The sequence below is a fragment of the Mastigoproctus giganteus genome, chromosome 13 (assembly GCF_048544385.1).
Source record: "Mastigoproctus giganteus isolate SK-2022 chromosome 13, ASM4854438v1, whole genome shotgun sequence".
NCBI lineage: Eukaryota > Metazoa > Arthropoda > Arachnida > Uropygi > Thelyphonidae > Mastigoproctus > Mastigoproctus giganteus.
Window position 1 is genome coordinate 77,411,439 of NC_143587.1, and position 20,024 is coordinate 77,431,462.

The 20,024-nt window shown below is 39.1% G+C and overlaps 1 protein-coding gene across 1 annotated transcript in view; it reads left to right on the top strand.

Moving 5' to 3' along the window:
• The window catches only part of Itpr (Inositol 1,4,5,-trisphosphate receptor), a 1,293,714-nt gene that overhangs the window by 528,038 nt on the left and 745,652 nt on the right, over positions 1–20,024 (top strand). Inside the window, exon 27 of the mRNA XM_090387283.1 lies at positions 12,143–12,169. Coding sequence (XP_090243409.1) covers positions 12,143–12,169 — 27 coding nt within the window. The remainder of the gene's footprint in view (positions 1–12,142; positions 12,170–20,024) is intronic.

A 20,024-nucleotide genomic window follows, 5' to 3' on the forward strand; every position in this document is an offset into this window, starting at 1 on the left:
CTTCTATTAATTTCAAATTTGTAAATAAATATTATTTACATATCTTTATGATGTATTGAATATATAGAAACAGTGTGTAATTTTAATGTATCTTTACATGTAATTTCAGAATATGTAAAATTTCAGTAATTTCAGAAGAAATTTTAAAAATTATGCCCTTTTCCCAAACACATATTTAATTGTACCTCAGACATGTGCACAATTGCACATGGCTACCAATCTGCAAAACTAAACAGAAAGATAAAGTAAGTTACAATGTTTTAGTTTTAGTCTGCTTCCTCACACTCCAATCACTCACATAATTTTTTTGCTATAAATATTTCCATCTATATGTTAGTTAGTTTACTGCTGGCTAATTACACAGATATTAAGCCACATATTTTTTGTGATGCACACTTTGTGCTCCACAAACACAATATAAATTCCAGAAATAACTACATTTACATACAACAGTGTTTTACTGCATCAGTAAAATAAACACTTGACTTTAATAAGTATTTTAAAATGATTTATAACATTTAAATATGATTAAAAGCAAAAGTAATGTATTTAATCTAGCAGCAATGGTGTCAGGGCATGATAGGTGCCTCTCAGAAATAACATACCCAAATTTATTTTAACCTGATGAGTAAGCTGATAAGCTTAGAACGGTGCTGTCTGGGTGGGGGTATCCACCAAGAATAAGTAACATTAGTCTTCTCCACTGGTGAAGCCTTACTTATTCAAAGCAGTGCAATACCTCGATCACTCATTATGAAGGTATTCACAATATGAGATACAATTAAAACTACCTTGATAGTAGAAATTGATAGTGTGCATTACCCATGCAAAAACAAACTTTTTCATACTCTTAGGCCACGAAACGTTTTTAGCCAAGAAACAATTTTATTTTAAACAATGATTAAAAATGTTTTCTAAGAATTTTTATACCTTCTTAATTACTTCAGAACCTATCACAGGAAAAGTTTCATTATAGTGAAACTCTTTTTGTGATTGGTTCTGAAATAATTTTTTTTTTTTTTTTTTTTAAGTTTCCAAATGGAAATTGCACAAACAAATGTAGCCAAAGACAATGATGGTGCACCTGACAGGTGCACCATCATTGTCTTTGGCTACATTTGTTTATAATATTAGGTTATTACTTGTTTTGACTCTTCCCACTAGTTCAATAAATAGCTTCAATCTTACTCTAGTTGTTTTTGAGTGATTTATCATTGGTTTCACATTGTAAAAACTGGAATACGAAACTCAGTATTCTCTCAAAATGGATGTTATTATGTGGGAAGTAACATTTGTAATTTCAAATTTTGTGCATTCGGGAGCATGCCAAATTTGAAATAAAGTTTGAAATAACCTGAAAATGGAATTAAATAATGATATGAAATATGCATAACATTTTCATTTAATTTTAAATATATGCATGCACACATTTGAAATTTCACACAATTAACAGTCTTTTAAACTGGAAAATGAAGAGACTAAGAGATTACTATTTAATTTTGTGTCTAAAACATTGTTTATAATTTTCTGCAGAATTTTTTCTTTTTTGAAAATAAAACATGTAAAACACAAAGTATGTTTTAAAGTTAATTTTTTATTAGTGTCCAGAATATAATTGTATTTTTTGATGACTCTCTAGCTTATGATTACAATAGTCACATTATCTAGTTTATCTGAGTTTTTCATTTATCTGAAAATATCAACCTGTTTTAAAAAGGTGTTCACTTTTAATTCTGTTTATCTTTACCTCATAGTAACAGGCTCTGTCTGACTGTAGGAGCCCTGTACCACAAAAACCTCCACTCCAACAACAACGACTTTTAACAAGTTATAATTTTTTTATAAATGCACCATAGAATGAATTTGTGAATGAATGAATGAATGAAAATATACCATAACAACTGAGAAAATGATAGAACTCACTATAACAGACTATTTTTCATATCATTTACAATTCAAAGTATCCCCCACCTTTTCATGCAGAAGAATTTAACACACTGAGCCCAGAGGTTCTTGTCAACTCTGAAAGTGCATTTTGAATTCTATTTTTCATAATGCTATGAAGTATCTCTTGCAGGGTTTTTTTTTTTTTTTTTTTTTGCTGAATCTCCAGTACTTTTTAAAATCTTTCCTTCTTTTGAACTTCATTCTTTGAAGTGACAGGTTGTAAGTTCCAGAAAGTGGGTGTCGAGAGACACAGGCACTGTTTTGTTCTTGTTTAAAAACTATTAGGTTTGACAGAGCTGCTTGCCCATCTTTGCATCTTCAAAACCACCTGAACATTTATGTTTTTGTTAAAACATCTTTTGTAAAGGCTCTTCTTAGCAAGTCTCATATTTCCTGCTATGGTTGTACAATGCTTGAAAAAAGAAAAATTTAAACTCTTTATTTTATTGAACTGCTCATTTCACAAAGTTGCAGAGTACATCTTTGCTAAATAGAATCACATATGTGACTAATGCTACATAAAGTGATGTAGGAAGGGGGAAACTATCGCAAAAGTATGTCTGTGACTAACTGCTTGGAAATAAGTTTTAGTATAATTGGTAGTATTCTTATGAATTTATAACAATTATGTAGCAGCTCATATTCTCTCTCTCATAAGTTGTGTTTTAATCATGAACACACCACATTAAACAGAAAAAAAAACTATTTTGTATCATAAGTTTTGTTTTTTGTTTCCCCCTTTTAATTATTTAATGGGAGAATTTATATTGTATTGCACTCTTTATGTTACACAATCTAACATAATGACTCCAGGAAAAGATTTCTTTTTCCCTAACAGTTATGCAATGTTCACAACTTCCAGGAAAAAACCCAAAGAGGTGCTATACTTAAATAGAAGTGAAGCTAGGGTTGAATTTAAAAGTGTCTGCAATTCTGCCCAGACATGATAAGAGGGAGTATATGACCAGAGCCTTGTCAATCAATTCATTCCTGGAGAGATTGTGCAAGGCTCATGAGGTAGAATTTTTCCTAGCATGGTTGATAACTAACAGGAGCAACTGCTTCTGCAGAGATGGGATACACTTAAATAGAAGGGTGCAAGAAGATTTGCTGATGCTATCGAGGCAGTGTTAGGTGGGTCGAAAAACTACTAGATTGGGGGGGATTCACATACTAAAAGATTAACAGTAGCCGCAGGAGAAGGAGAAACTGATTCTTGCATTGCTTCTATGTAATGAGCAGCAGCCTAGAGAACAGGTTGCTGGGAATCATCATGAAACACATGGGCTATGTTAGGGTAACTAAGAGTAAGAACAGGTATATGTATACTTGCATGTACACCAATAATAGAAGTATAGAAAAATAAATTTGATAAATTTGAAGTGCTGATCAAGGGATCAAAGGCAAATATAGTTGGGATATCAGAGACATAGTGCCACATAGATACAAAGGGTACTAGGAAAGTTTTGCAATATGACGCAACAATGAATCACAGGAAGCTGCTTGTTGCTGCATGTTGAGACATGTTCATACGTGCATAGTAGCCGCCGCGCCAAGTCGATGGGCTCAGTTATTCATTAGTAGTGAGAGTGTAAAGTGCTTGCGATGGCATCGTGGTCACGAAATGAGATAAGGACAGTTTTGCGGTATAATTTTGTGCGTGGTTTAACCATAGACCAGTGCTTAGAAGAAATGACTCTTGCACTAGATGATGATTGTCCACATCGTACAACGATATTCAGGTGGTATAGAGAATTCCAAAGGGGAAATTTCACTCTGGAGGATTCTGAGAGGCCGGGAAGGCCACGAACGTCAGTTACGGAGGAAAACGTTACTGCTGTGAGGAAAATGCTTGACGAAAACAGGCGAGTGACCTACCAACAGATAGAGGATACTTTGGGCCTAAATGCACCAGCAATTCGTTCGATTCTGCAAGATCATTTGCACGTGAAGAAACTTTGTTCTCTCTGGGTGCTGCATCAACTGACTGAAGAGCAGATGACACGACGTGTGACTTGGTGCCGGGAGATGTTAAAAAAGTTTGATAAGGGACAATCTTGGTATGTGAACAACATCGTGACAGGTGACGAGACTTGGCTGTACTATTACGATCTGCCGACCAAGGCTCAAAACAAAGTTTGGGTCTTTGATGATGACGACACACCCGTAATTGTCAGAAAATCCCGATCTGTAAAGAAGAAAATGATAGCTGTATTTTTCAAATCGAGTGGAATTGTGGAACGTGTCGTTTTGGACACGCAGAAGACAGTCACAGCTAAGTGGTATACTGAACAATGCTTGCCTAAAGTCATTGGATCTATGAAGAACCTGCGGCCAAAGTCAAGAATGGACACCTGGTACCTCCATCACGAAAATGCTCCAGCTCACCGCGCCAAAGCCTGCACCGAATATTTGACCACGACAGGACTGAAACTTCTCGAGCACCCTCCCTACAGTCCAGACCTTGCTCCTTGCGACTTTGCACTGTTCCCGCATGTGAAAATGAAGCTAAAAGGGAGGCGGTTTTCCAGTGATGAGGACCTTCTACGGGCTTGGGACAACGAGTGTGCTTTACTCCCTAGTGAAACTTGGCAGAACTGGTTTAAAGATTGGTTTCGGAGGATGGAGAGGTGTATTGAATGTAGAGGAAATTACTTTGAAAAAATTAAATAAACAAAGCTGTATTGCAAAACTTTCCTAGTACCCTTTGTATAAGCAGTGCAGAACTGGAATTTGGGGAGAACCCCCCTCCTTCCTTTCCACCCTGTCTATCCTTTGTTTACAGATACATCCAAAGGAAGTGCATCCAGTTGACATGGGTGGACAGTGCAATGTTGAGTCAGGCAGAGGCAAAAGTGATTTTGCCTCTGCCTGACTCAAGAACAGTGGCATGTATACTTGCATGTACACCAATGCTAAACATATAGTAAATAAATTTGGTGAATTTGAAGTGCTGATAAAGACATCAAAGGAAGATATTGTTGGGGTATCAGAGACATGATGTCACACAAATACAAGCAGTGCAGAATTGGAATTTGGGGAGTACAATGCATACAGAAAGGATAGACAGGGTAGTAAGGGAGGAAGGGGTTATGCTTTAGTTAAGAAACACATAAAATCTAAGGAAGTGCATCCAGTTGACAATGGTGGACAGTGCAATGTTGCATCAGTTTGGTGTGACATAAACACTGAGAAAGGGAAAATGAGAATAGGAGTGTTAGAGGCCTAATGACTCTGATGAGTACAACGGACAATTGTGCAGAGAAATAGTGTGCCAGTAAATCAGAATGTCTTATAATGGGGGATTTTAACTTTCCAGATATTGACTGGAATTTGTGGGTTGGTCACTCGCACGCTAGCTAGACTTTTGTGGATTTAATGGAGGATTGTTTTGGAATGCATAAGGAATTTGCAGATAAAGGAACCACTAGGTGACAATGATCACAGTCCACTGATATGGGATTTACTTAAAGATGTAACTACCATCAAGGGTAAAGGGAAGGGTTTTTGTTTTTGTAATGGTGACTACATGGTCTACAATGGTATAAGCTAGTCTGTAATCAAGTCAGAAAGGAGGTTAGGCAAGCGAAGGCTGATTACGAGAAATACTTGGCAAAGGATGCAGAGAAAAACAACAAAGAGTTATTTCCTTATGTAAACTCTAGAAGGAAGGGAATGAATCAGCTCGGTCCACTTGATGTTGCTGGTTCAACTCTTGATCCTGCTCAGATAGTTGACAGGCTGAATGAGTATTTTGTATCTACATTCACACATGAGGAATTATGTAAGGAAGGGGGAGGACAGATGTTTACTAAACGGTAACAGGGAGCTAAATGATTTTGTAATAACAGAGAGCAAAGTTGAGGAGAAATTGTTGAAGTTAAACATAAAAAAGACACCTGGGGCAGATGGAATCTATTGAGTTATATTGAAGGAGGCATGAGGGAAGTAAGCAAACCCTTAGCCATAATATGAGAGCATTCTAAGATTCAGGGGAGGGCCCCATGGACTGGAGATGTGCAAATGCCTCCCCAATTCACAAAGGGGATTCAAAGGGTGACACAAATAATTATAGACCTGTAAGTTTAACTTCTGCTTCGGGGAAAAATAATGGAGTCACTGCTTAAAGAAGGGATGCAGGATCACCTAGACAAGACTGCAGTAATAGTTTAGACAAAGCATGGGTTTGTCAAGGGGAAGTTTTGTCTGACCAATTTGATTGAATACTATATGGTCACAAAGTAACTGGATGCAAAAAATAATTTTTGAATCATATACTTGGATTTTAGGAAAGCTTTTGATACTGTTGCACATGGAAAACCGCCATACAAATTGGAACGGTATGGCATTAAGGCCAAGTTAGTGCAATGGATACATGGATGGTTAAGTGGGAGATGGCAGAGAGTGGTAATAAATGGACACTGCTCTACGTGGACTAATGTTGTTAGTGGAGTCCCCAAGGGTTCAGTGCCAGGGCCAATTGTTGTTTTATGTATTTATTGATGATATCGATGAAGGTATATCAGGCTTAATGTCAAAGTTTGCATTGGATACAAAGGTTGGCAATGTTGTTAATGATAGTAAAGACAGTATGGTACTGCAACAGGATCTAGAAACGTTAGGTGGATGGGCTGAGTAGTGGCAACTGAAGTTTAATTTTGACAAATGCAAAGTACTGCATACATGTAGCAGTAATCTAAGGTAAATGTACCAACTGTGTGGTACTATACTCAGGGAGGTGGAGAATGAAAAAGACCTGGGGTAATTGTGCTGTTGGATATGAAGTTCTCTGAGCAGTGCAGATGGGCTGCCAGAGCAGTTCATGGTGTTTTGTCAATGATACATAGGAATTTTGCTAGCAGAGGCAAGGAGGTGGTTATACCTTCGGTTTACGGAAAAGTGGCCCCCAATATTTCACTCCGGTACATTCCCCCCCCCACACACACACATTTCGCCTCGCACATTTTGCCCCCAGTAGATAATGAGTAGGCTACAGAAATGTAAATACTGTAGAGTCAGCTCTCGATAACTCGAATTTTTTTTGAAGTCCCAGCCCCTTTAGTGGAGATTCCATGTTAAACTCTCTCGATTACTCGAACTGAACTTCCGATAACTCTAACTTTTCTGAACAAATTTTCAAAATGACATTCGTGTACAAATTGTCACATAGCTTTTAAACTAATTTCTCCCCTTTTGTATGTGTTCAGGGTTCTCTTTCCATTATGAAAGGATTAACAGTTCCAGTTAATCCTTTCGCAATGGAAAGAATACATACTCGACCACGAGGGCGATAGTCATGTGGTTAGTGACGGACATGGGGGAGGGAACAGTGACTAATCTTATAGGAGTCTTTTCAATAACAAGTGAATCTTGTTCTGATTTGTCTAAATTCAAACAATAAAAGTTCCTGCATCTGCCTCTCCTCACATTTTGTAGCGCAGTCGACAGCGCACGTTTGCTGTTTTCGCCGCCTCCACAGAGAAGTAAGATACAGAGTGGAGTCTTGCTCAATTCAAAAACGTTCCACCTGCAAAGGGCATGTTTGGACAGAGGGTTTGGAAGGCCCAGTTGTGAAAGTCATAACTAAACATAACCATGCAGCTCAAGCTGCAAGGTCGGAAACATTGCAATCGGTTTGTCAAATACGGCAACATGCATCAACCACGAATGAACGGCCACAGCAAATTGTTGCATCAGTTATTGCAGAGGCTCATACCAATGTCACGGCATTACTTCCTAAAAAGGATTCACTTAAACAAACCATTCGTCATGTTTGATGCAACAATGGTACTCCTACCTTACCGAGCAATCTCCAGGACCTAGTAATTCCACAGAATTATCAAGAAATTATTATCGATGGCAATGTACAACAGTCTTTAATTATATTATAAATCAACAGGGATTACCTTTATTTTAGATATAGGAAGCTTCTTTTCCAATTCTCCTAGTCCAACTTGCTAATAATTCTTGAGGATGGCGATATCAATGATTAATTGTGAGTTGCTCTATTCCTGTGAACATGACGCCCGAAAAGTTCTAGTCCGACTTATGGAATGTAGAGAATAATCCCCCCCCCCCCATATCCAATTTTATTAGACCCCTAAATTTAACTCTAAAGTTCAGCTACAGGACCAAAAGAAATAATCAGTCCATATTTATTAAACAGTTTAGACCTTCAAAAATCTAATTTTATGCCAAACCACGTAATGGTTTCCTTGCTGCCAGAGGTATGATGTGTAAAGACAGAAGTCTTGAGTGCTCATTGTTGAGACCGCATGGTCTGAACACTATGGTTCTGACAGTGGGGAAGATGTCCCACCTGTTTTGCAAAATTGATATCGCCATCCTCAAGAATTATTAGCGAGTTGGACTAGGAGAGTTGGAAAAGAAGCTTCCTATATCTAAAATAAAGGTAATCCCTGTTGATTTATAATATAATAGAATATAAGAATTATCGAGCACTTAATAGCTCTCAATTATCAAATCTATTAAACAGTTTTTAATGTATGATTCTCAGGACGAACTGCTTCCCGGGTCGCATGCTTATTTTTTCCACTGGTAACAATCTTCAGTTATTGGTGTGTAGCCAGGAGTGATTTCCTGATGGAACAAGAAGTATGCTGCAATTTCTGCTAGAATCAAAAGAATAGTCCAAGATTTTCAAAATCGTAATGTGATTGATTACCTTAGAGGCATTGCATACAACTTCCAGTTTTAAACAATAATAATGTGCATTTATTCTATGATTGATTACCTTTGATTGATTCATTCTCTTAAAACAAAATAAATTTGAATTAATAAAAAAATAGGTGTATTATTTACATTTCTATAGCCTATTCATTATCTACTGGGGGCGAAATGTGGGAGACAAAATGCGGGGGGCGAAATGTGGGGGGGGCAACTTTTCCGGATCCCGGTCAGCCACACCATGAGTACTGCATACAGGTCTGGAGGCATCATTTTAGGAAGGATGTAGAGTTTCTGGAATGAGTACAAAGAAGGGCAACAAGTTTGGTGAGAGGAACAACAGGGTTCTTTTACTAGGAGAGGCTTAAATTCTGTAATTTGCAGCATCTGGAGACTAGGCATCTGCTAGGTGGTCTGATTAATCTATACATGGCCTTGAATGCTTTGAGCTGGCTCAATGCTGATGGGATACTTCCACTTGCTTAGATTAAAAACCTGAGGGGGCATAGATTCAATTTGAGGAAAGAGAGAGTTGTAGAATAGATGTGCAGAAGTTTTCCTTTAGCCAGCAGGCAGTTTATTGCTGGAACAGACTTCCAGCTGTTGTGTTTAAGTTGATAGCTTAAATAAATTTAAAGCTGAACAAGAGAAACATTTGGAGTGACCAGGTGGGCAAAAAAATTTTTTTTTTTTTTTTTTTCTTTGGCTGATACTCTATAAGCTTTCTTTCTTTCTTTCTTTCTTGCATTGCATGCCTCAACTAATGCTAATGGTAACTTCCACAACACAATACCTGTTGACTGAAAAGCCTGAGATATCACTGATTTGTCTCTTGGAAATTAACACATTAAAAGTGTAGGGTAGAATAATGCTGAGGATATCTTTTTTTTTTATATTGAGTGAAAGAGAGTGTATAATTGCATAATAGATGTGTGAAAATTTGCTGTTAGTCAATTACATTTTGGCTTTCTTTTTTTTTTTTTTTTGTTAAATATTAAAAAAAAAAAATAAGTGGATAAATGAAGTGAATGGAGACGAAAGATATTATATGAACCATATTATGTAAGGAAGCCCTGCATTTTTGCCACACTAGCCATGTAATTTTTCCCTTTATATTCTAATTCTTTATATTCTATATTCTTTATATTCTATTATATTATAAGGGGAGTTATTCCCCTTTATTCACAACCTATACCTCTGACTTTCTCTAAGTTGTCAACCTTTAACTGCCCCACGGAGGCAACTTATTCAAAAATTAACAGTTTACTGGCTAAAAGTAAATGTCGCACATTCCAGTCTAACTCCCTTTTCTGTAACTTGAATTATGATGCTTCATTCTAGTATCATTTATAACCATTAAAATTTCAGCTTTATTCATCTTATTCTCCCCCCCCCCACCCTCTCTCTCTGATGATGGGATAGTAAGATGAATGAAGGTGAAATTTTCCACAAGTTTCTTAACTATGTGGTAAACACACATTCAAAGTTTTTCCTCAGGGTAGATGGCACTCTGTCTAACTTCTCCACCAATGCCAGTGTTCCCCAAGGTGCAGTTCTTTCTGCCACTCTTTTCCTCTTATGTATTAATGACTTTCTTCCATTGACTGGAAATCCTATCCATAGTTTGCCGATGATAGCACATTGCATTCCACTTTCCATTTTGAGAAACCTTGTCCTGCTCAATCATCTTCAACTTCTTGAAAATCTGCTACCAATTCCTTAAATGCCGATCTTCAGGTAATTCTCCAGTGCGGAAAAGACAACTTAGTTGATTTCAACCCTTCTAAAACTCAGTCTTGTCTTATATCTCACAAAAAGGATTCTTCCGCTCCTATGCTTATATTTGGTAACACTTCGATTTCTAGGCAAAATGATATATCTCTTTTGAGGATTATCCCGACTTCTAATCTCTCTTGGCACAAGCACATTATAAATATTGCTTCCTCTGCATCTAAAAAACTTGGTTTTCTCTTTCGCTCTTGGCATTACTTTTCTTCCAAACAACTGTTCACTCTTTGCAAATTGCAAATCTGCCCTACCATTGAATATTGTTCCCACATCTGGGGTAGTGCCCCCATAACCTCTCTCTCAGGCTTCTTGATTCTGTTCAGAAGAGGGCAGTTAGGTTAATTAATGATTCATCTCTAACAGAGTCTCTCCACTTGCTGTCTCATAGACGTACTGTTTCTGCTGCATGCCTTTTCTACAGATATTTCCATGGGCACTGTTCTGAATTGGCTTCCATAATTCCTGCTCTCTCTGTCAATCAAAACAGTCTGAACACATGCCGCCACCAGCCAACCGCTTCCGTAGCCAGGTGAGCAGGAGCAGCAACGTGTAGCACATGCTTCTTGATTAGACCGGGGTTTGAGCTCTTGACCACCAAATACGGAGGATGTGGAAAGGTCAGGGAATGACTACTGCTTATCCCCGGAGCAATATGGCCTTAGTTGCTAATGCTCCTAAAAACCAAATAACAAACAAACAAACCACCAGCCAACATCCATTTACTGTCCAACTTCAAACTCACAGAACCAATTTTTCATCTTCCTCGTTTATTCATTCAACTGCCATTTTCTGGAACAACCTTCCTTCATATGTATTTCCTGAAAATTAGTCTACAGAAATTCGAGTCCAGTGTCAACAAATATCTTCTTTCGTCTTCTCAACCTCCAACCCAAGCACAGTACTAAGTACTCTAGGTTCTAATACCTCTCATGTTTGGGGTTTACATAAAAAAAATAAAAATAAAAAAATAACTCCTAGTGTGTAAACAAAATTATTACTCTTCTGACTATTCCTGATATCCATCAAAGATGTCTTGAAAGAGTAATGCTCATCGACATTCATTAGTCATTCTCACAATTTTGATATATCATCTGAAAATTTGATGCACCTGTGATTGTTATTTAAAAAAAAAATCAGAAACAGTGTTGGTCTCTGCATCAATCTTAGATGGACCATTGATCACAAACTCTGCTTTCTGCCATGTAGCTATCGCACAATCCATCTGAAGATTACTATTATACCAGGATGTCTTATACAGTAATTCGTTCTGCACAATAGAATCAAATGATTTTCTAAAGTCCAAATAAACAATGTTAGAATTATTTCCTACATGCAACTCATAATTGACTCTTTCAAAATAGCTAACTAGGTTAGTTAAACATAATTTCCCCTTTACAGGAGCATGTTATTTATTTCAGAAGTTAATTTCTATCTAGATGCACTTATGTGTTACATTCTTATCCATCATATCCCTGATTTTCCCTAACACTGGAGTCTGATTGATCAGACTGTAATTACTCACTTTGCTCTTAGAACCATCTCTTACACACAAAGCTTTGTTTGTTTTTAAAGTTTGTCAGAGTTATTTTATTTTATTTTGAGATTTAGCCTGTTTCTCATATGTTCTAATTGTTATACTTTGTTTTAGGACTTAGGACCAGCAGCAAGTGAAGGATCAGCAATAGATCTAGACATTGGCCCACCAATAGATACTCAACAGAGCAAAAATTATAAAACTATTCAACAGGTAAAACAATTAATATGTTATAATATTAATATATAATTATAAATTTTTTTTTGAAAATAAGAGTTACAGAACTTTAGATCTTTGCATTGGTTATATGTTTGCCCATGCATGTGAGTGTGTTTATGCAGAACTGCAACATCATAAAAATCATATCACTTTACATAGCTTTGTTTTTGTTATAATAAGATCTGAGATTAGGCTATATTTTTTATATTCTATTTTAAACTGTTTCCTTGACTTCTGTTCTTCCACCCCTCGACGTGGGCACCTGTACGTGGTGAGGGGACCTCCCAGTGACGCTGCTGGACTTCCAGACTAGCATCACTGGGATCCAACGCCCACAGCCCAGGTTCCAGGCTTACATCAATGGAATCCAACGTGTTTGCCGTGCGCTGCGACCTGTGGAAATTTGGAAAGGGGGAAATTTGGAAGCTGGGCCCCTCAACCACCAGGTTGAGGGGCCCAGCTTCAATACACCACTTTGGCCCCTGCTTCGACAAGATGGGTGGTACTGGAAGACCCGGCTAGGATCAGTCGGCTAGTAGGCTCGCCTGCGAGGGTCAACCGTGTCAATGTGCCACGCCCCTACCCTCATGGTCCGAGGGACAGGATTCAGGCTGGCGGCGGTGCGGGTATAGTGTCTGGGTAGCCCTGGCGTTCCACTCCCGAGCGCATTTATTGCATGCCGGGTAGTGGACGTCCCTTTGGGCTCCGTGGTGGGTGGGGAGCCCGGGCACTGAACAATATAAAAAAACTCAATGAATCCTGATAAACTTATTTCTTCAGGGGCCCCAACCCGGTCCCTATCTGAAACCATAGACAAAGATTCAGATAGCATTATTGCTAAAAAGAGGCAGCGAACGGAATTACCATCAGGGCCTGTCCCAAGGTTCTTAATTATGCATTCTACCAATGAAACACCGATTGGTAAAATGTCGCCCTTTTTTTATTCAAAAAGGGTTAGACGGGTTAGCAGGTTCACCCAAATCAGTTAAGAGGCTTCGTTCTGGAGACCTTTTAATTGAAACTAAAAATGACAGGCAATCTGAACATCTACTCCAAACAACATCAATCAGAGGAATCTCTATAACAGTGACACCACACAGAACACTCAATTCATCGAGAAGTGTCATTTCGGAGTGGGACCTTCTCGACGTAACCGAGGAGGAAATCTGCTCCGAATTAAAACCACAGGGAGTCATTGCCGTCAAGAGAATCACTGCGCGAAGGGATGGAAAAATTGTTAAAACCAGGAGCGTTATCCTGACTTTTAACTCTCCTAAACCTCCTGACGAGATTAAAGCTGGATACATCAATTGTTCAGTACGTCCATACGTTCTGAACCCTTTACTGTGTTTTAAATGCCAGAAGTATGGACATTCTCAAATGGCCTGCCGTGGAGTCCTTGCATGCGCTCGATGTGGTGCAAAGGACCACGAAACAACAGCATGTTCAGCCGCAAAACCCACCTGTATTAACTGTGAGGGAGAACACCCGGCCTACTCACGAGCATGCCAGAGGTGGAAAGAAGAAAAAGAAATTCAACAGCTGAAGGCAGAGCTAAACATATCATACCAGGAGTCAAGGAAATCGGTGAAACCCCTGAATATCAACAGACCTACCTATGCCCAGAAGGTAGCAGGGAGATGTTCCGTCGGAACTCAGACGGACATGACCATTCCTCCAAAGGAGTCTTTCACTCCCATCACGCGTTATCTCTTAAATTCTCAAAAACCTGCACAGAAGGACCAATCAGCTGCCACTCCTATATCGGTACCTCCTAATGCTCCACAAGTAACAAAGGTAATTATGAAAGAAAAGAATAAGAAAGGGGAAGTCCCTCCCTAGTACCCAAGAAAAGATGGATGTCGAGCAGAAGGAGGTACCCGAAGATTCAGTTTTGGAACTCTTTGCGGAGGAAGAAATGGACACGGGACAGCGTCCATTCTTCCCCAAAAAAGATAAACCCAAAACTGATAAAAGTAAGCCCTCAGCACCTCGGAAGCCACCTGATGGACCCACCAAGCCAAAATAATGGCTAAATTCCTACAATGGAATTGTTGTGGATTCCGGCGAAATATTGATGACATCAAGGCCCTCCTGCAAAAGCACGAGCCAGTTTGCTTTTGCTTGCAGGAGACATATCTAAAGGCAAATGATGATCCCACCATGCACATCACATTTTTTTGAAAGGATAGAATTGCGTATGGCTCTGTACATGGAAGAGTGGCTATCCTTGTGGGTAACCAGACCCCAGTGCAGCCCTTGCTAATTACAACTAGCATAGAAGCTGTTGCAATTCGCCTTACGGTGGGATTTTTATTAACAGTCTGCTCTCTTTATTTGCCACCTGGGACTGACATCTCCCAGGAAGACCTTGATGATCTTCTAATGCAGTTGCCTCCCCCTTTCTTACTTCTCGGGGATTTTAACGGACATAACACCCTGAGGGTTATTGAGAGACAACTGCAACAAGCTATTGACCGTGTTAACACCTGGGCCACGGCCAATGGTTTCAGGTTCTCACCGGAGAAGACAGTTTGCGTCCATTTTTGTCGCAAACGTAACCTCCACCCCGAGCCTGAATTATGACTTGGACAAAACACCATTCCAGTTGTATCAGGGGCGAAATTCCTGGGACTCTTTTTTGACAAAAAGTTGACATTTGTTCAACACATTCATCAGCTTCGTACAAAGTGTACGAGAGGGCTTAACATCCTTCGCTCTCTCTCTTCTACCTCTTGGGGTGCAGACCGATGCACCCTACTACGTCTGTACCGTGCACTTGTACGCTCAAAATTAGATTATGGGTCTCAGGTGTATGCATCTGCCAGAAATAGCGCTGTTCGTTGGCTTGACCCCATCCATCACCAAGCCATTTGTATCGCTACTGGTGCATTCAGAACATCACCTGTCGAAAGTTTGTATGTCGAAGCAAATGAACCATCCTTGTCGCTTCGACGAATGCAGTTGTCTCTACAATATGCCTTCAAGCTGAAGTCCCTGACGGACCATCCCACGTGGACATCCGTTTTCGAGCCACGATGGGAAAATCTTTATAACACACGACGGACTGCCAATCGCCCATTCGGCATTCGTGTTCAAGAGCTACTCAATGAGCTTAACATCTCGGTAGACAAGGTTGCTCGATCACCAAAGGAGCCCATTCTACCCTGGCATGCACAAACACCAGCATGTGACTTCTCGCTCAAGATTGCGACGAAGTCTAATACTCCGTCTTCTGTCTACCTTCAGCTCTATTCACAACACCGTGCAGAACATTGACTTCTTGCCAGTTTTCACAGACGGCTCGAAGTCAGAATCGTATGTGGGATCTGCTGCTGTCTTTCCAAATAATACCATATCAGAGCAGATACCCCTTGACTGCAGCATTTACACTGCAGAGCTGCATGCCATAGAGTTAGCTCTAGATCACATAAGAAAACACCGTTACCAGTGGTGTATTATATATGCCGATTCAATGAGTGCACTACAGACTTTATCAGCGATGTCACACACCAATCATCCAACCCTGTCCCGAATTCAGCAGATAATATACAGCCTCTATGTAAGTGGATTCGATATCCGCTTCTGCTGGATCCCCAGTCACATCGGGATTAGAGGAAATGATTTGGCTGACACTGCAGCCAAATCGGCAGCCCTGACGGATAATCTTGACCTGTTGGTCCCCTATACAGACTACAGGCAAGTGATCCGTAATAATTTACAATCTCAGTGGCAATATTCGTGGCATCTACTGATTACTACAAACAAACTCTGTTGAATTAAGCCTGTGATTCATCCTTGGCGGTCCAGCTTATGCAGGGATTGCAAAGAGGAAGTTGTTCTTGCTTGGCTCCACATAGGACACTGTCATATTACACACTCCTTTTAGCATTAGCATTAGCATTAGTAGAGGCATATGATGCAAGAAAGCAAGCTTATTCAGCATCAGCCAACAAAAAAAAAAAAAAAAAAAAACACACACCACTCCCATTTCACCCCTCCGTTCGTTCGAAATACCTGTCCAGTTGGGCTTTAAATTTGTTTAGGCTATCAACTTCAACAACAAGTGATGGAAGTCGGTTCCACCAACCAACCACCCGCTGGCCAAAGGCAAATTTCCGCACATCTATCCGACATCCGTCCTTCCTCAATTTGAATTTATGCCCTCTGAGGTGATTATTCTGAGCAAGATGAAGAATCCCATGGGCATTGAGCATGCTCAAACCATTCAAAGCCTTATACACCTCTATCAGATCACCTCACTGGTGCCTAGTCTCCAGACACTGTAATTTGCAAAACTTAAGCCTTTCTTCGTAAGAGCAACCCTTTGTTCCATTCACTAATCTTGTTGCCCTTCTCTGTACCCGTTCCAGCAGCTCTACATCCTTCTTGAAATGAGGCCTCCAGACCTGTATACAGTACTCAAGATGTGGCCTAACCATTGCCTTATACAAGGGAATAATCACCTCCTTATCCCTGCTAGAAAAATTTCTGTATATCATTGACAAGACACCATGAGCTACTCTTGCAGCTCGTCTGCACTGCTCAGAGAACTTCATATCTGCCTGCACAATTACCCCCAGGTCCTTTTCATTCTCCACCACTGTCAGTGTAGTACCGCAGAGTTGATACGTTGCTCTGGGGTTACTGTTTCCCATATGTAGTACTTTACATTTGTCAATGTTAAACTTCATTTGCCACCTCTCAGCCCATCTGTTCAACCTTTCCAGATCCTGTTGCAGCAGCATAGCATCAGTAGTGTCCTTAACAACCCTGCCAACCTTTGTATCATCTGCAAACTTGGACATTAAACTTGATATCCCATCATCAATATCATTCATAAACACCGAAAACAACAACGGACCCAACACTGAACCCTGAGGAACTCCACTAATAACATTAGTCCACGTTGAGCAGTGTCCATTGATTACCACTCTCTGTCTTCTGCCACTCAACCATCCCCTTATCCATAGCAGCAATTTGCCTCCAATGCCACACTGCTCCAATTTGTGCAGCAGTCTTCCATGTGCAACAGTATCAAAAGCCTTTCTAAGATCCAAATATATAATATCAAAGTTATTCCCTGCATCCAGTTCTTTTGTGACTACATCATAGTATCCAATCAAATTGGTCAGGCAAGACCTGCCCTTAACAAAACCATGCTGCGTCTGAGCTATAACTGAATTCTTGTCTAGATGATCCTGCAGTGCTTCTTTAACCAGTGCCTCCATTAATTTACCTGGAACAGAAGTTAAACTAACAGGTCTATAATTACTTATGTCAGCCTTTGATCCTCCTTTGTGAATTGGGGTTACATTTGCACAACTCCAGTCTATGGGTACCTCCCCTGAGTCCAAAGAAGCTCTCATAATTATGGCTAGGGGTTTGCTTACTTCCTTTGCTGCCTCCTTTAATATAACTGGATAGATCCCATCCACCCCAGGTGCCTTTTTTATGTTTATCCTCAACAATCTCTCCTCCACTTTCTTCTCAGTTATTACAAAATCATCCAGCTCACTGCCAATGTTTACTTTACCTACATCATTCTCCTTCCTGAATAACTCCTCATGCGTGAATGTAGATGCAAAATACTCGTTTAGATTGTTAGCCACCTGAGCAGGATCCTCAACTGTTGAACCATCAATATCCAGTGGACCAATCTGATTCATCCCTTTCCTTCTTGAGTTTAAATATGTAAAGAACTCTTTTCTGTTTTTCTTTGCATCCTTTGCCAAGGATTTTTCGTAGTCTGCCTTTGCCTGCCTAATCTCCTTTGTGACTTGGTTACAGACCAACTTATATCTATCATAGGCTTCCATGTCACCCATTAATTTGTATGTATCCCATGCATTTTTCTTCTCTGCCACCTGTCTCATTAGTTCATCTGACAACCATTTAGGCCTAAACCTTGAACAATATTTCTTAGTTGGTATGTAAAGCCTGGTAGCCTCCAAGAGTAGTTCCTTGAATGCTTCCCATTTTGAGTTTGCTGTTGGTAACATCATCAGTTGGTCCCACTGTATAGAATTTAAATACTGTCTCAGACCATCATAGTCGCCTTTACGAAAACAAAAACCCTTCCCTTTACCTCTGATGGTAGTTACCTCCTTGAGTAAATCCCACTTCAACACACTGTGATCACTGCCACCTAGTGGTTCATTTATCTGCAGATTCTTAATGCATGAAGAATCACTACTGATAAACCACTACTATTTCACCACTACTTTTTGCTGAGGGCTGGTGACCCTCCTATGTGCGAGCAGTGCGACACCATTTTATCCGTTGAGCATATTTTATGTGACTGTACCAGTTTTAGAAATGCTCGTTTTACCGCTTTTAACCATCTGACTGAGCCGTATACACTCAGTCAGATTTTATCTGACAATGACCATGTGTCTGCTATTTTTAGTTTCCTAAAAACAGTAAACCTTTTTACTCATATTTAAAAAAAAATTCTTATTATTTTAAGATTTACTATTGTTACTTGTTTACAGATATTTGTCTTTTGCAGTTTATAATTGTTTTATACCCTGACTTATTGACCTAATTCATTAGGTCACTGAATGTTTTACTAATTTTTTTTGACAAAGTTTTGGCGCATTATAGCCTAAGTTGCTGATGCGCCAATAAAACTCAACTAACTAACTAACTAACTGTTCTTCCACTTTACTGTGCTTCTGTTCTTTTGCTTCATTCCATGAATATTTTTCACATATTATGACTTTCTCAAGAATAAATAGCTCCATATAACATTTGTATAGAAAGCCTTTTATGTATTTTTGGTGCTGTTTGTTTAATCACTTTTTTTTTTTTTTTCAATAATAAGTTTTCCTTAAGTTCCATTACCTACATTCCAAAACTAAAATTCAAGCTTTGCAACTATGGTGTTCATATGCATCCTTATGCAGTTTGAAATTAAAACTATGTACATACTCAACAGTATTAATAACATGAAACATTTATATTTCAAAAAATTTGTTGTGATCCATTGAAAAATCTACCCATATTACCATTAGTAGTGGCATGTGATGCAAGAAAGAAAGCATACAGTATCAGCCAAAAAAAAAAAAAAAAAAAACCCCTTTCTATTTCACTGTAGGTATGTATAATGTATAAAGAGGAATAATGTATAAAAGAGAATGTATAAAGACTTATTCATTCTCCCAAAATTTCGTCTAGTGCTTCCTTGAATTTATTTTAGCTATCAATTTCTACAATGACAGATGGAAGTTTATTACAGCAGTCAAGTACTTGCTGGCTAAAGTCATATTACTGCACATCTATTCTGCAACCATATTTCCCCAATTTGAATTTATGTCCCCTCAAATGTGTAATCTGTGCAAGCAGAAGCATCCCAGCAGAAGCTTGCTCAAGCCATTAAAAGCTTTCCAGATGCTGCAAAACTGAAGGTTGTTTGGTAAGAGCACAACTTTGTTCTCCTCACCAAACTCGTTACACTACTGTGTACTCATTGAAGCAACTACATCCTTCCTAAAATGAGGCATCCAGACCTGTATGCATTACTCAAGGTTTGGCCTGATCATTGCCTTAAACAAAGGGGTAATCACCTCCTTATTCATGCTAACAAAATTCCTGTATAACATTGACAAAACCACATGGGCTGACCTGGCTGCCTGTGTGCACTGCTCTGACAACTTCATATCTGACTGCACAATTACTGCCACATCTTTTTCATTCTCTACTACCCTACAGTCTGATTATTCTATTCTACCTGATTGTAGTACCACATAGTTTGTACATTAATCTTGGGTTAACAAACCCATGTTGTGACTGAACTATGAGTGCACTCTTGTCTAGATGATCCTGTAATGCTTCTTTAACCAGTGTC